Raw genomic sequence first — 22544 nt, 5'->3', positions numbered from 1 at the left:
CTTATTACCCAGGTGTTACAGAACTGCAAAGCAACATTTCCAAGCAGTGGACAAGGCCCACTGAGGACACAGGAGCCCTCCCAGTTATTCCTCAAGCAGAGGATGAGTCTTCCTGAAAATACAAATGGCAACTGAAATGTTAAAGAAATGCCACAAGTGGTAGCACCCTGGTTTTCTGTAAAAGGGAAGATACATTCCCAAAGCACCAAAACCTTCTGTTACTCATTTTGTTGTCAGGCACTTCTACAGCACAACTTATATTAACATCTCATAAGCTTTATAACTAGAGAAAAATCACCAAAAATATGAGTACACACATCCAGGCAGAACAAGGTCTCCTTCAAGTCTAGGTGTCACTGTTTGCTTGTACTGAATGGCTACCTGGTACCTCCACCCAGCAAAGGGACTGTTGGCAATACCACAGTTGATATTAAATCTAAAATCATTAAACTTCTAACAACTCCTTCAGGCAGGTGCAAATATACTTGATTCAAGGGCATGAGACCACGTGTACTTTGTGCATCATTTGGTGCCATTTAATTTCATGAACACTTCCTTTGCAAGATAGTTTCTGCAGTTGCAGTTTCCCTGACATTTTTCAACCTGTGTAGGTGTCCTAACTGAAACCAGAACAAAGATCCAAGCAATCACAAGGAGGATGTAAGTATTGACTGCTCTAAAATAAAATACCTCTCTAAATATAATATGATGGCCTGTCACCACATCAGGTGACATACAATACTCACTCAATATTGTTTGCTCCAAAACACCACACCCAAAACAACAGTGCTTATATTTAAAGAGTTGGTCTGAGCCTACAAACAGCTGAAATCCAAAGATCTGAGATTTCAAAATGAGATATAAATGAAGGAATCTTTCCCAATTTTACAGAAATTGTGGAACTAAACTTCTCATGAACTTAACAAAAACCACAAAGCAAATGAGCAGCAGAGGTGGGAACAGATATTTAGTCTCCTGCTGTAGGCACACTGAATTGCATGGGGCCTCCTAAGGTTATGAAGTTTACTGCCAACACCACTGTCCCCCTGCAGGATAATTTTATTACATGCACACACACACACACACACACATATATTCTCTAAAAGTCTATTCAGTACAGAAGTCCCTGAAGAGCAGTAAAGTGCCCAAATCCACTCCAATTAATATATGACACTGTAAATTCTCTGACTACACACTGCGGTACAGACATGTTGATTTTCAATCTGCAAATGTTAAGTATGGTAAATATACCCAATTCTCTGAAGCCAACCAAATGCAAGCATTACACACCAAGCATTTAGATTTTATTTGAGACCCCTCAAGAGCTCTGGATGCTTTAAAAAACATCACCTGGGAATCCAAGAATAACATTTACAGAATATTTCATTGAACACTACAGAATATTCAAAAATGTTTACATGTCTGCAGAGTGCAGGCACACAGCCAGGAACAGGACCTTTTTGCCATCTTGGGTTTTCTATGCAGTTCTGTAAACTCAGAGTTAAACAATAATACTGTTGTAAAAATAACAAATATGAACTGCTTTCCACTGGGTTGATGCTGTACACAGCAGGACAGCAGATGGTCTCTAAAATTGTATCAGTTAGTGAAAAGAAGTTGATTGTGGAGTTACAGAGGTATGAGACTCATCCTTGAGATCACAGCCATGTCAGCTGTATTAAATATTTTATTAATTAATAATAATACAATATTTTACTTGTTACTCTGCCACAGCATTGTGAAGTAAAATTTCTTTTGGTAAACTGAACACCACAGCAGGAAATTTAATATGCCACAAAGGACCTGTCTTAAGAAAGGAGTATGAAACATGTAAGAAGATCTTCCCTCCCTTCAGGGAGGGAAAATCTGGTATAAGGGGTGGATAGAGTAAAGCTGGCAGGGCAGTCTCCTAGCATTTATTTCCATCACTAGCAAGGAATTGATCAGCAATTAGAAGAGAGAAAGCAGCTTGGGAGAGAATAATCATAGAACAACCAAGTAACAATGCCTGGAATGAGAAGGAAAAAGAATAGCAGAAAAGCACATGGATATCCAGGAAATCTTGTTAAGAACTCACTGGACATGACTCCAAAGAAAAATGGAAATCCAGAGAGCTGGTGATGCCTTCGATTCAAAATGTTGACAGCATCAGCTCAGAATGAACACAGTCCCTATTTTGGTTCTTTTATTTCTTTTAAACCAATTATGAAAAGTATCACAGTAAAACTTCTACATACTGACCAAGTTTCTATTACATGTGCACTCACCATGTTGTGTTTGAGAATCCTCTGTACCACTGGTGTGAACACTTCTATCACAACCATGGACCGCGGGCGCTCTCGGCAATGCTGTAACAAGCAACAAGCCATTTGGTGAGCTGCACAGATTATGAAGATGAGTCTCCTCTGGCTTCACACCCTAAGCATGGATTACCCAAGATTAACAAAGGCTCAATTAATCTTTCCTGGGATCAGGGTACTCATACCACTGATCTCTCCCCTAAGGATTTACTGGAATCATTGAATGGTTTGGGTCAGAAGGGACCATCTAGTTCAAATTCCCTGCTGTGGGCAGAGAGATCTTCCATGAAATCAGATTGCTTAAAGTCCCATTCATCCTACCCTTGAATACTTCCAGGGATAGGAGGCATCCACAACTTCCTTGGGTAACCTGTGCCAGTGTCTCACCACCTTCATAGATTACCACAGGAGCTCATAAACCACAGCAGTTCCCTCCCCTACTGCCTATTTTTCACAAATCTCACTGGAATGCAGTATTTTTGGGACTGCTACCTCTTTGGTCAAATTTGTTTGAAACTTGCCAACAGTTCTAAAAGTAAAGAGGTGAGTACAAAAAAATACATAGATACAGGCAATGTAATGACACACTCCTTTCTTTGGGATTCAGGCTCAAAACCTGTGGTGGATCCTGGAGGGTATGAACAAGCCACTCTCCCATCACAGGCTGAAACCAATGTACCAGAGCAATTTAGGTTGGGAAGAACATTTGGAGGTCATCTGGTCCAACTCCCCAATCAAGGCAGGGCCTATTTTGAAGATGCATTAGCCTTTTTGTTAGCCTCATCCATTTCTGTTCTGTAAACTCCATGACCAGTTTCCCTTCCTGAAACTACACACAGCCTATCCCACATATTTAAAGATAATTAGGTGCTCACCTTCAGTGGAGACCAAAGGCAAAATATTCAGGAATAAAAACACCTTGAGTGTCAGGCTAGCTATGCCCCTGAGACTGCCTTATAAAAATGCACCAGTCAGAGGAGTTTCTGAAACTTAATTTCTGTAGGAAAAAGCTGCTGATTAGTAACTCTGGATGGGAATTATAAGCAACATCCAGAACATTTGACAAATGTATACCCAATCATCAGTAAGTACATTTAAGTAGACTTGAAACTAAAACACAAACAGGCCTAGAGGAAAGGCAGCATTTTCAAATCCAGCAGCTCAGCACTCCAAAGGAAAAGCTGCAACATGCAGCACAAGCGTGGATTTAACCAGGAAAGAACATGAGTCCTTATGATCTTCCCATTGCCATTACCCAGTGACATAATGTCATTAGGGCTGAGTTGTGCATCATGTTACAAACTCATCGGAACACAATGACTCCAATCATTTTTGCATTAACTACAGAGAACATGCAGTAGGACATCTCTTGTTCCCAGATTGGTGTGTAGGAGTCTTGAGATGTTACCTCTCTCAGAGTATCAGGATTATGCAGTCTGATGTACTAAGGATATGGATCTATTTATCATAATGGTGCTGTTAAGTATTCCAAGATGATTGTTTGTTGACCAAAAACTGAAATAAATTTGGGCATGAGGTAAGGAGCTAAAGAAAAAAAACAACCACCTCCTCAAAGAACTACACTCATATACAACTATAAGATTTCAGAAAGCAAAGCTGTTCTGATACCTTGCAGAAGAATTCACAGAGGTCAGGAGGAGGATGATTGTTCTCCAGCAAAGGTGCAATTGCCTTTAAAAAAAAAAGGAGAGGAAATTTTTTTTTCTATTTCTTGGAAAAAAACCCAACAAACAGCTTGCTTTAAAAAAAGAAGGACAAAAGCATTAATGGAGAAACTAAAAGTAGGCTATGTGTCTATTTTATGTGTAAGTTCAAGCACACCTCTGCTGTGAATCTGCTGGAAAAATTTGCTTTTAACTGCACCAGGGTAAATAGGTAAAATACAGCAAAGGAGTACAATTTTTTAATGGTAATTGTTTTAGGATGCAAATTAGCAAGGATGAATGAGGCTCACTGTTTCAGTTATGACATCTCCCCTGGAAGAAAAAACTGAAAAACACCACATCCACATCCTTTATGAAAGAGTCTGGCTCTTTTTGTGATAACTAACTCACTAAAAGTAACACAGCACTGTTCTTACCCTGGAGGACCCTATTCATCAAAATCAAACATCTAACTTAGTGAAAGTTGAGATCAACCATTCCTTCTTCCTTGCTATGCAAACCACTGTGCTGATGCTCAGTAAACACATTAGAGGTCATCCCTGCCACTGAGGGTGTAATGAACTTATGTTGTTGTTACTTCCTTTGTAAATTAGAAAATGGTACTAGAACAAGGTATTCTCTTCATGTGATGGTGCCTTCAGGCTTTTCCAATCTTGAGCTAAAGGGATTCCCAGTACTCATTTAAAAGTAAGACTCTAAACACAGCAGCTAGGACATTTTGTATTAAGCAACTGAACAACCAGATATTTTATCTGGGTGGCATCTGGAGCTTCACAAAGGCAGTCTGTTTTGCTTTTTGTTCTCCCTCTCACCTCCTTAAGGATTTCAGCTCTGGTGAGTCTACTTGCAATGACTATGTTTCACAATAGCCACTTGCACAAACAGGTCAAGACTAATGTGAATTTTAACAATGAAACCCAAGCACAACTGCAAAGATCATTTTTGGTTACACATAAATTTGTGAAGTTTCTGTTCATGATTTTGTGCCATCCCGCTGCAACTGTTCACTCCTCCTCTGGTGGTGGTCCAGCAACAGTGAACTGACTGATGGAGAACACTATTCAGTGAGATTAAAATGCCCTCACTACCCATCCAACACCTGAGCTAAAGATATTCCCTGAATCCAGCTTTTGGAGTGTTTGCTATATAGGACCTGTTAAACCACAGGAGCCATATATTGCAAAATCACCAGGTGTTTGTACCTGCCCGGTACCTGCCAGAGGATCACTGCATCAGAGATGTCACTGGCTGCTTGCCAGCCCAAGAAAAATGAGCTTTGTTCTTCCAGCCCAGGACTCCCTGAATGTAGAGAATAACCACAACAGACACTGTCAAGCAGGTCACAGCTCTGCCTGCCAGAGTGGCAGAGTGACAGCACGAGTGCCTTCTGTATTGCCTTATGTGAGCTGTGGTTTAAAGCAGAAACTTGCTGTCTTGCCTTGCCCAGCTACAGCAACATGTGCCTCCCCTTCCTTACCGGGAAGGGAGCAGCTGTAATAGTGACCCGGTCCAGCACCACCTACAGAAGGAAGCTGGCAAATCACCGAGTCTTTTAAGATGTAACAGCAATACCTCCCAAGAATAGGCCAGGTTAGCTGTGTAATGGCAGTTTCTGAGCATCCAGAGCTCACTGCCATCTCCTTAATGGTTTGGCACAACCTAGGGAAGGGCAGCACTTGAAGTGAAGAAGCCATCAACCAGAACTGCTGAATAATGTAGGCTGAAAGGAGGCCACCTGGTTCAACTTCCCTGTAAGGGCCACCTTACATCTTTCATTAAAAAAATCCTTCCCCCAAAACCACCAGTTGTAAGTGGAGGCCTGAATTACCCTTAGCACTAGAGTAAAATTAAAGCTACAGCAGATCTCCAAGAAAAGTAAATGCCACTTCAGAAATTCAGTGACTGATTCCAGATAAAACGGTATCTTGAGCAGCAGTTAAACACCATTCACACCTGCTCTTGCAGAAAGTCACAGCTGACGTGATACAATCAGGTGGTGGTGAGAGTTCTAGTTTAGATTACTGGGAAAATCTCTGATCATTAGTTCAGATTTTGTATTTCTACGCATAAGAAAGAGAGCAGCCATTTGATTCACTTATTTCTATGTCTAAATAAACACAACCTACGGAAAAAAAGTTGAAGAGGGTGTTTTTATAAATCAAGGAAGCAGGGGGTTAAATAAACTGCAGTGACACGTACCCATATCCACACTTACAAAAACAATCACTTACGTAGGGGCAGCAATGGAGACATTCTGTATATGGCAGCATTAGCCCTTCAGGAAACTATTAAGCCTAAGGGTTTTATAGGACACATCTGGAAATTATGTTTTTTGACTATTTAAAGTACATACATAGATATGAACATTGCACTGGGTAGCCTGGTAGAGAGGCCATTTTGGGAAACAATTAACCCTCAACTTGCTGTGCTGCTTCATATAAGCTGATGAGGAAACTTCGTAGTTACTCATCTATGAAACAAGAAAAGTGTAATGACAAAACCACCCCCCAAACAAGTAGGATTTCATCCTGCCTCAGTTCACCAGCATTAAGGGAAATGCTTCCCTCTTGCCCTACTTCCCAGGGGCAGAGGCAAAGCACTAACAGAAGTACTATCAAACAAAACAGATTTATCCTCAGATTTTGACAGAAAAATACTCACCACAATAATGCTCTCGTGGTCTTGAGTGGTTAAGTTGTTGTTCTGAAAGAGTTGAACAGAAGAAATGAATAAGTAAGGAGTACTCTAAGTTGGCACATCAGCATACACAGTCCTCTTAGGACTCCAAGACTGCAATAGTTCATTTTCAGAATAATATTAATCCCATTAAAATAATTCCCTTAGAGAAGGTGTTATGCTATCTGCTATGAGGGGTTGTGCAAGCTTCCATTTCTTCCTCAGCATGCAGATGTCTTCAGACTCAAGCCACCCTACCATGAAACCTGAGCAGACAAACACCAGCATAACACAGTAGGTCTCAACCAGTTGGAAAATTAAAACTAATGATAAATTTCTTAAGAAGTCTTAAGACAGGCTATATGCTTTAAAGAAAACTAATAAAAGGATAGTTGTGCTGCTGTATACCATTTTTTGATAGTAAATTAATTGCTGCAGTTTTCCTGAAATTCCTTCTTCAACCAGGGATCCAGTAAAAGCCAATACATTTACTGGAAGCCACCTATGCTACCACCTATGCAAAAGAGTTTGTGTTTGGCTTTCTCAGCAGCACGATCCATTTAGAGGTTAAAGAATTGTGAGTTTTAAGTATTTTTGCCTACTGCAAGAAAAACAGCAACTTTTTTTGCTTACCACAAATCTCTGCACAACAGAACTAAGACATGAAAAACCTGCTTGGCATTACTTTTCCTGTCCATGAAAAGTTAAGTATTTGAAATAGATGCTATAAAAAGGAAGATAGATAACTCTGAAGAAGGAAAGTATTTTTCTTTGACAGAACTGGTAATAATAAAATAGCTGCACAATGAATTTATTGGTATAATGCTACAAGAATTATTGGCCATGCAGACAAAGCCAATGGAATAGAAGTCAAGGGGAGTCTTGTCACTGAGTTGAAATAAGACATCAATCAGACCCATAATAAATTTACCTAAATAGTGAACAACCACCAAAAAAATACAACAAACAACCCTCAAGAGAAATAAGTTTTGTTTTTAGAAATCTACCTAACCTGGGTCAAATTCTTCTTGCCAGCAAGTACAAATTCCACTCAGTCAGCAGAAGTCACGAGCAGAGCCAAAGGCAGAATTTTGACAGCCCAAGTTAAAATCAAACCCACCCACAAATTTTTAACTGTTCATCTCTCATCTAAATGTAACAGTGTCTTGGAGGAGCATAGCTGGGGTCAAACCTCTGAGAGCAGTTTTGAGACAATCTCCAGTGGTGCTTGGTGAATAGAGTCATCCTGAAGTGGAGACGTCAGCGCCATGTCCACCAGTGTCCTGATCTCCTTCAACACCACCTCCCAGCGGCTGGGGTTACTGAGCACCTTCTTGTACTTGTAAATCTTTTTCTGTGAGAAAAATGAAAGAGTCACATTGACACCACCATCAACCCCTTGAAAAAACTGACTGGATATGTGCTTCCAACATGCAACTGCCAAGTGGGCTGCTTTGTATTTTGAGTTTTGCCTTTTCTGTTTGCTGAAAAGCTGTGCTTAAGACATTTAAATGGGAAGAAAACTTCATATGTTTAAGTCAGTTTCTTCTATGGAAGCAATGAAAAACTGTGACTCCCTTTTATTTTAAAATAAGCTTTTTTAACTCCAGAGCATCCTTTTCATCATCTCCTCTTGCAAACCACCTTGTGCCTCAGGCTAACAGATACCTGCTATTACACTGTTTCCAAAGTTGTAGGTTATTTTAAAGGGAATTAGTGATTAAGAAAGGGGGAGAGGGGCCATCAAAACATCAATCTACAAATACTTTACTCAACATTCCTAATTGGTGAATTCACATTCAGAATGAATTCAAATCAATTTCATCAAGGTAAAAATTCCAGTAGACCCCCAAGCTTTTTCCTGAGAAGTCGTGTTGTCATCCTCCAGTTGTAACAGAAACTAACTTGTCAAGTCACCAAGTCTTCTGTGCAACAGCATTTCTACTCACAAGAAAAGCATTCCTGACTGCCTAATCCCATCTGTCCCAGCCCTCTGCATGTCCCTGCATTCCCTGGCCATGCCCAAGCTGTTTCACTGCTTGCCCCGTCCACAGACCAGCTGGATAAGCAAAAGACAGTTCTTACCTCCTCAGCAGCCATGTTACCACAAATGACTGGAACAGCGGCTGCTCCTTATTATAAACAGTATTCAGAGAAAACCCACCCCTCCAAATTCCCAGAGGTGGCTGGTTGAAACTCCAGAAGCCCAGGGAAACGATGACGAGCCCTACAACACCCCTGCCGATGACATGGGAGCGCGCATGGGAACCAGGAGAGGCTTTGGCAAAGCGGGCAGCGCTGGGGGTAGCGCTCGGCCGGGGAGCTGGCAGGGAAGGAGCTCTGTCAGCAACCAGAGAGCAACCACCCAGACTGCAGCCTTTCTGTTCTGTTCACATGCCCCTCTGCTCCTCTCTGGGTGTGAATTTGGTCCTCTGATCAAAGGGGTGTCAAGAAGGCTGGGTACGTCCTCAGGTTTATTAAATGACACAGGCTGGGCACTTCTCTGTTTACATGAAAAGATCAGTGTTTTGCACTAAAAATGGATCTTACATTCCCTGGCAGCATTTCCAGGGAAATGACAAAAAACACTCATCTTGTGCAGCTTGCAGATCTGGCTGTGCATTTCAGGCTAGACACTGTCTGTGTAATGAAGGCAGAGGACTTAGCCAAGGGTTGGTCTGCTTTGGAGCTCTGCTGCTACTCGGCATTTCCCCCTCCACTTGCCCAGGGCAGCCCCTGCAGGAACCACCTGAACAGACTGGCTCTCTGCTTATCGGCTGCTTCCTTCCCACTGTGGCAACAGATCCAATGCTCAACAGAAAACACAGTCACCACTGTACCCTACCCAAAACATGAGAGAACAATACAGAAAAATACCCACTTCAGATGCCTTGGTTCTGTCAATGTTGTTAGAAGGGGGAGAACAGGGTGGCACTGGGTTGACATATAAAGGCTAATAAAGCAATCCAATTATCTTTTTAATTAAATTCATGCTAGTACAAAAGCACATTGGCAGTAGTTCACATTTTCAGTGCATTTTAAGCTACTGAAAAGCTAAAGGAATATAAACACTCTGCAGACACTATCAAATGCATTTGGGATTTCAGAACTGAATGAAAATCTTTGTACTTATGAGCTCCTGGGGGCAGGGAGGGTCCACCAGCATTTTTTAAAGTACCAGCACTGCTTCTACTATCATCACAGATTTCTTGGACTCTTTAGGAAACTTGAATAATAAAAGTTTAATTTCTCTTAATCATGTAGTGCCCTTTTTTTTTTTTTTAGGGTCTTGTTAGACCCACTCCAGCACTAAATAAAACCTAAACTTCAAAGCCAACCAGGCAGCTTTGTAATTTGAAGCAACTCCTTTCTGACTAATTGAGGACACCAAACAAAGCTAGCTCAACAGATACAGTTTCCATGCTGAAATTCATTCCTTGGTCCTGCACTATGAAGAAATGAACTTCAAAGCAGAACTCCAAGTTGGATAAAAAAGTGGGGGTGGGGGGAGTGCAAGAGCTGGACCACTGGGTTATTGTATCCCTGCCTGCTTTGGGCAGTCCCTTACTTGTGTGAGCTACAACGGGCTTTTAGAGAGCAGCAGCTTCAGCCTTAGGAACAGCTGCTGAAGGGAACCCTCTTGCTCAACAGGACGCTGCTCAGACAACCCCACCACAAGTATCTGTCTTTCACTGTCAAATCCACTCTTGCTTGGGGGGAGGGAGAAGCAAAGGAAGTCTTCTTTCCCTTTTAGAGATGTTCATTAAAAATTAAAATTCTGATTATGCTGATGTGCATAAAGAGAAAAGACAGCAGGTGCTGTGCTCCCTGCTATGCAAAGTAGACCTACAAAAGCTGCAGCTCAGCCCAGTGACTCAAAGGGGACAGCTACCCTTGCAGACACACCGAGCCTGCTGCAAGCAGAAAAAAAAACACCCCAAAAAACTTATCAGTCTCTGCTTCACGTTTTTCAGCACAAAGGGTTGTGCTGCACTGATACACTGAGCTGTAATCTGCAAGAGATGTTACAGAAATCTTAAATGATGGTGGGAAACCAGCAGAAAATAAATAAGTAGAGGAGCCATCCCCAAGAGGGCTGAACTCTGCTATCCTGAACCTTTGCCCATGGTTATGCTGCTGTTTTTCTCAGCAGAATGCCTTTCACTGCTGAGCGCCTTGCTGAAAGCCTCAATTAAAGCCTGAAACCTATCAGTCGGTCACAGAGGCCATTTGCTGTCTCAGCAAGCACTTAGCCAGCACCGAGCCATCTGCTCTGTCCTACCTGCGCTGACACCAGGGCGGGGAGAAACAATCACTCATGAGCTGAAAAGCAAAGCTGCCTGCTAAAGACACGTATCGGACAACAGGCATGTCAACATGTGTGAGGAGCTCGTTCCTCCTGGATGTAGGTGTAAAAAATGCCTTCAGTTGCTGAAAATACTCACACAACATTCACCATTAATAGCGTGCACAAGAAAAATACTGGGGCAGGAATACAGTTCCACTGGGATTTCCCTAAAAGCAGCAGCTCCTGCGACAATTCATGTGAGTGAAAATAACCCATGCCAACTTGGAATTTGACCCTCCTAGTTACTGACCAGTCAGAACCACCACTGCTAGCTTCATTCCAAGATCTTCCTATGCTGACTTTAAAAGCAAAACCACTGAATTTAATAAGTACACAGAAGAAGTAGCGTGGGGAATAAGTGACACTGACAGGGTATCCTTCATTCTCAAATCACTCTCATTAATTAAGTTTTGCAGAACCCAAGGACCTCAGTCTCAATCCTCTTTTAGATCAGGAGGAATTGAAGTCCACATGTGAAAAATTACTTTTCCAGCATTATTAAGCAAGCAATGTGACAGAAATATGTAAGCATTGGGTTTTGCCACTAGTGCTCAAAAGCTCCTGAATACTGCTGTCAACAGAAAGCGAACTTTTAGCTTTAAGGAATATCTTTGTCTGTTTTTTCTATCCCATAGTGGCCTCATCTTACAGCCTTTGCTCATACACCACTTCCCTCGACAAGAATGGCAACACTGATGTAGTCGACACCTAAGAAAAATGGACTCTAATGCACAAAATTGTAAGGCATGGAACATGGCCTTTTTCCGTCCTAGCAAGACCTTTCACGACAGGAACATCTTAGAAGAGCCAGCACACCTGATCCAAAAAGGTTAATATTAAGTCAGCCTTCTTGATGACCAAATTTCACCCCTGCTTTGCTACCAGTGGCCAGGAAACATTCTGTACTCTTGGAAATCTGACTTCCCAACCGCAAATACTATCTTCATCACATTAAAAAAAAAAAATAAAAATAAAAATAATTTAATCACCCACCCTAATCCAGAATAGCTTGTTACATTCTAGCTCTCTGCTCTTCAGCCCTTTACCATCCAACAGCACACAACTAATCGCTTCTTTGCTGGAGAAGCAAGAGCTACTGCAAGAACATACGCAGACGTTGAGGGCTGTGTGTGCCAGCAATTGTTTATTTCTTGCTGAGCAACGAGGGCAGTTCCAGCAAAAGGGAAAAGGTCAACCTCCCGCACAGAGGTCCTCCCCAGCTCATTGCGGGGATGGCTGAGCTAAGCTAGTGTTACACTTTAATGTTAGCAGCCCTCGTGTAAAATGGAGGTGCCTCTTGCTAGGCACAAATGTACAGAGAAAAAAACCAAACAACAAAAATCCAGCAGGCACCGGAGCAGTTTTCTGCACTGCCATAGAGAACATTTTGTTAAAACACTGCACAATGAAACGGGAAGAGTTGCTTGCGGTCTTCAGCACGCATGCTTGGCTGGTCCTACAAAGCCCAGGACCTGTACCATGCATTCTTGAGCACCACCTGCTGGCACTTTGTCCATTATCTCACTACCTTCATGAAAACAAAGAAAGCATGGCATCCCCAGAACTTCATCCAGACTCTTCCAAACTGGGGACTTCAGACTGCTCGTGCTGCAAACTCTTCTGACCATCTGAAGGCTTTACACAGAAACACTGATGTTCTGCTCTCTAAAATAGCTGCAAAACTGCAGCAGCAAACTTTCACACTTTACCATGTTTTCAGGTCAAGGCGTTTTCTGCATTTTTCATTTTGCTCAGTGCTAAATGTTTAAGTGAACCATCTTCTCTGCTTCGGTTGCTTCTCTGAATGCAATCACCTTGGTCAAGGCTTACTTGCCCACAAGTTCCTTGCCACAGGCCCGAGAACTGGAGGGAAACATCATAAGCTAGACACTTCCTGATTCGCACTCAGGTAAGATCTAAATAACACTTCACTTTTTGCCAATTCATGTAAAAAATATCCTGATGAAATCGCCATTATTTATTGCATGAATCTATGCCCGGAATCAATATATCAAGTGACAGTTTCTACCCGAGCACCTCACAGTCTTGATCATTAAAGACAAGTAGGAGAATCAGAGCGAGAAAATCATGGTGATTTCCTTGAGGTCACACAGCAAGTCAGGACCAGAGCAGAACTGAGGTCTTCTGATTCTCAGCCCTCCATGCTAACTGCTAGATCATGACAACCCCAACTGAAAGCACCAACAACATGCACAGGGCTGTAGCAAGCAAGCTGAATGCTCATACCCTGTTGGTCAGCTTCCCCATTATCTCTCCACACACCTCCCCCACTTTTTTCAGTCTACATTTGTTCACCTATTATTTTCCCACCAGTGTCTACCACCTTCCTTCAGGTCTCAGCTAATCCAGGCAAGAACCCCTAAACACTCAGCGCTGTTTCAAAGCCGACCAAGTTCAACGGGTTCAGCAAGTGGCAATGTGGGTTCAACTGTTACTAATGCATGAGCTGGAACAACTGCACAGACACTGCCCACAGGCACAGAATGTGTCCTTTGCTCAGACACCTCTGGGACAGTATCACTGCAAAGTAAAAGAATGCTGAAATAAACAAAATTTTGAAAGGACAAAATGACAGATAAAACAGATTTCTGCTTGGGCCAAGAGAAGTTGCTGTGGGATAAGGGGGCTGCCAGGACAGCCTCCTCACTCACATCCCAGCATGACACTGGGCAGCTGCGACATTAATGCACTTGAAGAACTTGCTCCCGAAGCATATTATATATCTATCTCTATATATATAGATATATCCACCTCCTTTGCACACAGCTGTCACCTGACTGACCATCCTTCTACCCTTCAATGTGCTCAAGACGACTCAGCAACAGCGGGAGGATGAGAGGATGGGTAGGGAATTATATGCTATATAAGGGAGAAAAGAAAGCTAAAAACACTGGGCAAGCAGGTCTTAAATTCAGAGGCTCCACTGAAGACTAAACCCGCATGCAAATACAGCGTGTGTGCCTCCAAAAACTATAAAATCGTGGCTTCCTTCTGGCCCCCAAGGCAGGGAAGGAACGGTCATCTTTGGTATATCTTTCCACTACTAACCAGAGAAACCAGGCTTTGTTTTTACTGGTGTCTTGTCTTTCTCTCACCTCCCTGCATGCAGCCCTTCAGTCACTAAGATGCAGGACCCAAAGCAAACCCAGCTACACTTCAGCCATGCACTGGAGATGCTGTTTCCCCAGCTAGAAAAGGCAGAAGCCCAACTGTGGCTCCAGCTGCACTTTGCAGGGGCTAATGTGGTTACTATCGTAATCAGACCTGTCCACAGGGGAGACATTTTTTGGCACGGCCGACTTTGATGCATTCCCTGAAACCCTCCATCCCTGCTTCCATTTCCTTTTGGCAAACACTCCCATTCTTCAGGCCCCAGTTCCAGCACCAGCTTTACACTTCAGGTTGGCAAAACATCAGCTTTCATCCTGCATACAGCAACTGCTGTTCTGTGTTTTTGGTACCAGAGCCAAGCTGGGGTTTGTTTTTAATGTTGCTTTGGCTATGCGGAATTTCACTATGACTGCAGCCACGTTCCCAGCAGAAGCACAAGCCCCTCCTTACTTGCAAAAAGCCTTGGTTAGAGACACAGCTGTGATCTTGGGTTGCAAATCCTATGGAACATCTCCACAAAGGAAGAAATATTTTAAAATACATTGTCCAGGGGTGCTTGGTGTTGGTTTTTTGTCATGTGTTTTCTTAAAAAAAAGTCACACAACACCTTTACCTCTAGATCTTCGGCAGGAGAAAAAAAAAATTAACTTCAATACAGCTGAACAACACAGTTGTCCTACACGTACAAGAGAGATCTGCCCTAATTTCAGGCTGGTGGTATTTACAAACCCTCCTGAGTTGCTTTAAACTCTTCTGCAGAATGTGTATGAAAAGCCTTCAAATAGAGGTTGCTGCACTCACACATTTTGAGCAAGGGCCAGACACCCTGCTTGATCTACAGCACTTTAACAGCCTCTGACTGATCAGAGGGATGGTTTTACACATCTTTAGACACAACCACCTCCTCCTCTTGCAAGACTCACTGCTGCCTGCTGCAGCATTTTTGGCCCTTTTCTCTGGAGCAGAAAATGTTCAACATGGACACTGTCTGGACATTGGGATCTCAGTGTTCTGGCACAACCCACAGTCTCCAGAGGGGTGTGACTCTGACATGCTCCTGCATTTGTGATTGTGCAGTATGAGCTGGAGTCAGCAAAATCATGTTCCATTAAAAAAATAATAATAATTAAAAAAAAAAAAAGGGCAGACAGTTGAACAAAAAAATCAGAAATATGTGTACCATATATATCCCACATTTCCCAAAACCTTCACTGGACTAACTGCATTGCAGTACATGAGGAGGGAGGAATAGTATCAAATAAATAACCTGTATCAGACACTGCATGACTGTGGACCTTAGCATGCATCAAACAGAAAGCAGAAGAGACAAAGCATTGTGAAATTAACTGCCACCTAGATGCAGTCCTTGCTGTGTGCTTCCCTGTGCAGAGACCCACCATAATTGACTGCATTAGAGACTGCTTCTGCCACCAGGCTGAACTGATCCAGGCTCCTAATACCTTTACATTCACACACTTTATATTCCACACATGATGGCTGTGTCTGTGGAGCTTAGTCCTTGACATCCACCAGCTCTCAGCCTGCAGTGGGAATAAATGACTTTGCCACTGCAGAAAAGATAGTGTGTAGAAAAAAAAAAAAAAGAGCACTCACAATCTTATCACCATTGCACTTTGCCCAGGTCTGCCAAAGAAAAAGCTGTGCACAAGGCCACGGTGGAGAGCAGCCAGGCAGCATACCTGCTGTGCAGAAACCCCAGCACTCTGACACTACACCCTTCACATCCCACTCAGGCACGAGAGAGCTGGTCATCACCGGGAAAACAGGACATTGCCTCATCTGCAAAACACATGCCAGTAATTCCAGGCACTCTGATTGGAAGAACTTGCCACCTGAGAAATTACATCAAACTGGGATTAAGTGGCTATGGATGCTACACATGGTAGTAACTGTTAACAAAAGATAACCTCTGAAAGAGAACCCATTCCCCTTGTTTTCTGGGAAATGCCAGTAAGCTCAGGTAGCACTGAGTAGCACACAAAGCAGTCATTTTTTCCCAGATATGCAAACTGGATTAAAAAGCCACGTCATCCCTTTTCCTTATTACTCTCCACTGCTCGGAGTGGGCACCCTCAGCTTTTCCTGCCCTCCTCCCCTCTCACCAGTCAGCAAAACACCTTCCAAATGGACGTTTACCTGCCTGCTTCACTTGCTCCTCCTCAGCAAACCTATTATTTTGCTGAGTCTCTAGCACTTCAGCACTATAAATGCCTTTGAAATTGGCTTCTCTCCCTTGTGCACCTGCATCATCAATGTCGTCAGCAAGAGAGATGTGCACAGCTCGAGGAACATGTTTGTGTCAGGAAGCTGCTGCAGAGCCTTAGGGAAAGCACAGACACTGGATACTGATGTGATGCTTGCCAGCATCTTAAAAGGGACTTCGGAAAAGCAGGGTATTTCTGTCTTCAGATCACTGGGCTCTGGAGCTCTGAGCTTCTCACAGGGAGATACCAGATTTTTGAGCAGCATTTGCATCTGAAACGGACCCATCACTTTGTTCCATGCTTTTATATCATATCATAGTACACCACATCTGCACAAAATCCCAAACCTCCTGCAGCCCTTTAGCCTACCAAAATGCCACTGAATCTCTGCTATTTGCTTGTTTCCTTTCTCCTTTGTTCAAATGTTGTGTGACTTGCAAGACTGAATCAAATCCCACAGCTTTTCTGATCATAAGGCCAGCTTCCTTGCAGCAGATCAGAGATGGCTGATGGACTAAAAATGGATCCAAACCACTGCCCACCTCAACTTCAAGGACCAGCTAATGCAACTAAGTCACTCACAAAAAAACTGTTATCCTTGATGGATCCTGCCTCTGGCCACACATCTGGTATTCCCATCTTAAATACTAAAGAGCACCAGAGACCAGGCTATGGTAAATCGCTGTGATACAATGGCTTCTGAGTGAAGATGGGGCAATGAAGGGCATACTTTGTTTTCTAACTTTGAAACAATCACTATTCTGGAGAAAAAAAGACAAAAGAAGTGAAACTGACAAGCTGAATATATGACTTTTAGCAAGAGCCAGGGCAGAGGATACAGGCTGTGACACTTGCAACATACTGTTTCAGGCTTTTTTTTATGGATATTAGCAGCAGTTCTAGAATCCTCTAGTATATTATGTATATTACAATGCACTCAACACACTAATGAGAAGAAATAAACTTAAGGACAAAACTGTGCAAGAAAGGGAAAAGAAATCTAAAACAACACCTAGATCCCCTTTGCTCCTTCAGGCTCACGTAGGTCTTCTGAAACAGAGAGTCCTCATGACATTCATAATGCAGAATTGGGCCCCAAGACAGAAGCTTAACAAGGCACTTGCATGTGTCAGCTCCCAGAGTTAGGCTTTCACACCCAATGCATCATGCAAGGAAGATAATTACACTCCTGGGAAAGACTACTAGTCTTGTCCTGTCTTTATAAGAGATCTCCTAAAACCAGATTTTTCTGCAGCTAGGAACCTGAATGAGAGACCAATTTTGATGCAGCTCTATATTGTGACAACTACAGAAAAGGCATAATTTGGTGAAACTACTGGTCACCATGACCTGGAAGTCCTGAACTGCAAAGAATTATTCACAAGGCCAGCCCTGGAACAACGTGGAAAAGCAATCTGCCAAGACAAAACCAAGGATCCCTCTTGGCCAGCAGTTCAGCATTCCTAAGAAGCATCATACTCCAGCAATTGTATTTACTCCTCTCCAGAGCAAGACCTAAGAACATAATAGCACACTGACCTTTTTATTCAGCTGTTTTTGACACCCCTCTATCTCCAGACCTAATATTAGTTTGAACAGGATAGCATCCAAGTCTAGAAGGGAAAACTTAGAGCTGGTCCTGACTTAGCTAAAGGAAGACAGAAAATAGCTACCTAGTTTCTACTCAGATTTCACCACTAGGCCACTAATAGGCTTGAGTTCTGTTGCCTTAAAAAAGTCTGTTTTGGCAATGCAGGAGATATCTATGGATATAGAAACTGTGAGTGCATATGGCTGGGTGAGGGCAGAGCAGCTCAGAGCAGCAGCTCACATCCAGGCTGGTATCCCAGCACCCTGCCAAGAGCCTCTTTGGGTGGGACAAAGTGCTGTGCTGACACAGATATGTAGCTCCCAGATTTCAAGTGATTCATGTTAAGCCAAGGCAGGGCACAGACAGCAATCGGCTGCTGCTGACCTACCTCATGGGATGATCTGCTCCAGTGTTCCCCAGATAGAGGGAGGTGTCTTCCTAATGCAAAGGCAGTGAAAGCTTAAAAAAAACCCAAAACACTCTACCTGTTCCAGTTCTTAAAACACCACCAGTGCTTCATAAAAAAATACAAATAAAAACTTTGTCAACATCTTGTCTGTTTTTCTTCATTTTCACTTCCTAAAGTGAGATCAATGCCTTTCTGCTGAGACAGCACAGTTACCTCTAGTAAACTGAGATCTCAGAAAACAAGGCCAAAATTTTTCAAGTGACTTTTGATAACAGATGGCCTAAGACTATCAAACTCATGTGGGAAAATGAGGGAACAAATGGATTTCGTGCGCTCATGAAGATGTCCCCCCCAAAAAAAATGCCAAAACCAAACTACACCACCTTTTCCTCCTGAAAAGTAGTAGAGGAGAGAGAATACTTAACTAGAAAAAATAAATATTATGGAAATAAAAGGCTTTTTAAGCGTGACAAGATTTCCATGATGTTGCTCCGGAATCTACAAGGAGGTTTTTCAAACTGTGGATCAGGTGGTATTACCAATCACTGTGTGAAGAACATAGGGATGTCACTGGACAGCCCCACATGAGAGACAGCTCAATTTCATGTTACCTTTCAAATTTAAAAAAAAATTAGTAATAATCTTGGCAGTAAACATCAACCTAACCATGAGAGGAGCATCAAGAACTGAAAAATGCCCAAGACACATTTTTAGTCCCACTGTCCCACTCTAGTTGGACATTTTTTGTCCCACTCTAATTGATACCAGCTTCTCTTTTTGGCAAGTCAGATCCATTAACACCTGACCTGGACCGTGCATCTGCTCCCTATGGAGTGTAAAGTCCAGTCTGAAACTTCATCAGGATGACTGAAGTCCTGAAGGAGAAAGGCTCTGGCTATCTTAAAAACCTGTTCATGGTCACCCATAACAGGTGCATTCCACAGGAAGACTAAAACCACCAGCCAAAACCTCGTGGTGTGCCTTTTGTCCATCAAAGCAATAACTTTGTTCATCCAAACCCCCTGTGTCATCAAAGCCCGTGATGCTTTCGAAACCGTGAGGGTTTGAAAGACAAAACTTAATTCCACAGCTTAGGTTCCTCATCAATATATTACTAACATATAAAGACATGAAAGGAATAAGAAAAAAAATACAAAGAAGAAAAAAAGAAAAGCAGTGGTTTGTCTAATTGTATAATAATTATTTATTGTTTCACCTCAAAATAAAACAGGAATTTCTGTGTTCTGTAAAAACACCTCAGGCTTTCAGCTAAAGAAAACAAAGAAACAGCCAAAACAATTACAGTTGCATGTGCTGTGTAACCACCAAAGAGAGGGTCTGAAGCTCAGGCACTTCCAAAGAACTGTGGAGCTCTTCAAACAGTATTTTCACTTTGCAGTACAGCACAGGGCTACTGAATTGTCACAGTGTATCAAAGCTTTCTCTCTCAGATCATAAATTAGGTGACAAACAACACACATGGACCCTTTTAACCATAACCAATAAGATTTTTTTCTGATCTCATAGTTTGAAGGCATGATTTACTGAGATTTAAGACTATAAATTTACTTAATGTCATCATTTAAATTCTATATAAACCGCACTCCTGTATCAGCACTATTTTTAATCATTACCATGGTGACAAAACCATAAAGGTGCTTTACACAAGGAAAGCTTTACCACATTTTGGAGACCAGTTTCTCACAACTTAATTTCTTCCAGTTTTAAAGCACAGAAAAATAACTCCATCTTTACTTTCACTGTTACGTTCAAAAACTGATCTTGCATACAGGTATTGTATATTTGGTACTAGTGGACAAGGAACTCATAACCTGGACACTGTGAAGACCAGAGAGTGTATTATCATTCAGGTCAAGTTTGGCTTTATATGACAGTCAATCCCTTTGCAATTCATAGGGCTGCTTGTGCACAGAAGTATCTGTATGTCCTGAAGACACAGACACAGCAATCTGTAAGAAAACCAGGGAAGTATTAATCCAAAATTAAAGTTTTTGAATGAAGGCTAATATTGCTTGTCTTAGCAGTCAATGAAAGATATTTGTGAACCTCAAATGACAGCACTGTTCCAGTCTCCCAGTGGGAATCAAAACATGGTGTCTGTGTATAAAAAGAATTTTAAAACAAAGATAATGTGACTGTCAACTGCAAGTCAGGGGTGAGCAGGCATGCTGGGCTGCAGCACAGGCAGCAGGAAGAGGGAGGTGACTGCTCCTTCTGCCCAGCACTTGGGAGACCACCCATCAATACTGGGCCTGGTCTGGAGCTGCACAGCTTGGCTGTACAACTGCAAAATATGCCCTGCACTGAGTGAGGAAAAGGGCAGCATGGGCTGGGAGAGGACCAGATGATGTCCAAAGGTACCTTCCAAGGTAAACAATCCTACAATTAACGCATTTGCACCATCCATGCTAGCAGATGGGTAAAACACCTAAGGAAGCGGCACTACTCGCTAGGAGACAGCTGAGGACTGGTTAATAATATCAGCAGGGAAGCCCAGGGATTATAGACAAGCCTAAGATCCAGGTCAGAGGCACAGGAAGCTGAGCCTGAGTCATGCTTCATGCTCTACTGTAGACCTAGGTCTGTTCTTTCCATATTGTGTCAATTCAGGACATTGTCCCAAAGGCCATCAACTGCCACGTTTCATTGCTGCATCATTCAGCTAACTAGAAAACACAAGCAACCCACATGCCACAATGAGGACAGTGTTCAGAGTTTACTACCAAGCATGCTAAAAAAATGCACGATGTCCTGTGTACACCTTGAGGTGCATTCTCCCCAGCCCATGGACATCTATAGCTCTACTCTTTATCACAAGAGAATCTAAAGACTCCCAGGAGAAGACCTCATTAATGTACTTTTTTAATTCATGGTACTAAATTAGTCTTTTAATGACTAATATTTGAAGCATGTGGCATAGTGGGGTTCAATGTTTTTGACAGAGAATGGTACCTCTATGTCCTTGGACTACACAAATACAAAGAAAGTCCTTAGACCAAAGATGGCAAGATATAAACAAACAATTAGATGGATGCTGTTTGGGAAAATGCCAAGGGTACATACCTGCTTTCATGTGTGTCCCAGAATTACTAGTCACATTACCCCTCAAAGCCAAGCTGAGCTGAATTCGTGCCCTACAGAAGTGGTTGGCTACCACTGTATTTAGCCTAGACCCAGAAAGGGCAATGAACTGCATGTGTTACTCTCATTTGTGTATTCACTGCAAGTGTTATCTTTATTGATACACTGTTATGACTTATCAGCTTCCAACTACCAAAGATTACATATCATGGTTTCAATCCAGTCTCCTTGGTTGAACGGAACATTCCTTACACAATGGATTAATGATTTGTTTATGTTTGAGGGTCTGGACAGTTGTTACCATGTTCTGTTTGTTCTCTGGACAAAGATAGTTTGGTTTAGCTATAACCTGAAAGAAATAAAAGATTTCTAAAAACAGACTGAGGTGACCAATAATCCTTTAGGAGTTGTGACACACACTGATATCCAGATTAATAGAGGAATTATGAGTAACCCTTAGTGGAGGGCTTTAAATGGAACACCCAGAAAAAGTTGCAACAGAAAGAGCAGTCTGTCCCTACATCCATGCTCCCTTCAAGGAGCACTGCAATCAAGGAGAAAGTCACATCTAAAAAGCTGTGTAAGCATCTTGACAGCTACTTAGTTGGATGACACATAAAACCTCTTGGAGCTGGATCTAAAACATGGATAATTATGTGTTTGGCTGTTTGGCTTTCTTTTATTTCTATTTATTTGTAGCATCTCTTTTATTATTCTATGGGCTGCAGAAATAAATTATTCTTGATTTTTATTTCAATGTTTGTTTCTAGAACAAAAATTATTTCCAGGGTGCTGGCTGGCAAATTGAATTCCCACAGCATGGTAATCCATAAAACTGCACCACATACAAGCTATCTCACAGACCTTAGCACCTTCATACAAGATCAAAGGGCAACCACTATGTGCCTGAAGCTAAAGAGCTTCCTCATTTATTTATCATAGCTATTCACCAGACCTAGCCATTTCCCAGGTAGCTCCAACTGGATGCAGCACAACTCCCAGGGCTTGAAGCACAGAAGGAAGCCAGGAGGACACTGGCAGAGTATGAATCCACTCCCACAATTGTATTTAGGCAT

General features: G+C 42.3%; 1 protein-coding gene across 1 annotated transcript in view; it reads right to left on the bottom strand.

Annotated features, from left to right (window-relative positions):
* Positions 1-22544, bottom strand: part of CMIP (c-Maf inducing protein) — a 68796-nt gene that overhangs the window by 26076 nt on the left and 20176 nt on the right. The window contains exons 3-6 of the mRNA XM_010006194.1: positions 7854-8015; positions 6647-6688; positions 3930-3992; positions 2268-2348 (exon numbers count right to left, since the gene is read on the bottom strand). Of these exons, the coding sequence (XP_010004496.1) occupies positions 2268-2348; positions 3930-3992; positions 6647-6688; positions 7854-8015 (348 nt within the window). The remainder of the gene's footprint in view (positions 1-2267; positions 2349-3929; positions 3993-6646; positions 6689-7853; positions 8016-22544) is intronic.

Source organism: Chaetura pelagica, unplaced genomic scaffold (genome assembly GCF_000747805.2).
Source record: "Chaetura pelagica isolate M959 unplaced genomic scaffold, ChaPel_1.0 scaffold139, whole genome shotgun sequence".
NCBI lineage: Eukaryota > Metazoa > Chordata > Aves > Apodiformes > Apodidae > Chaetura > Chaetura pelagica.
The sequence above is the reverse complement of the archived record's forward strand: the minus strand, read 5'-3'. Positions and strand labels throughout refer to the sequence as shown.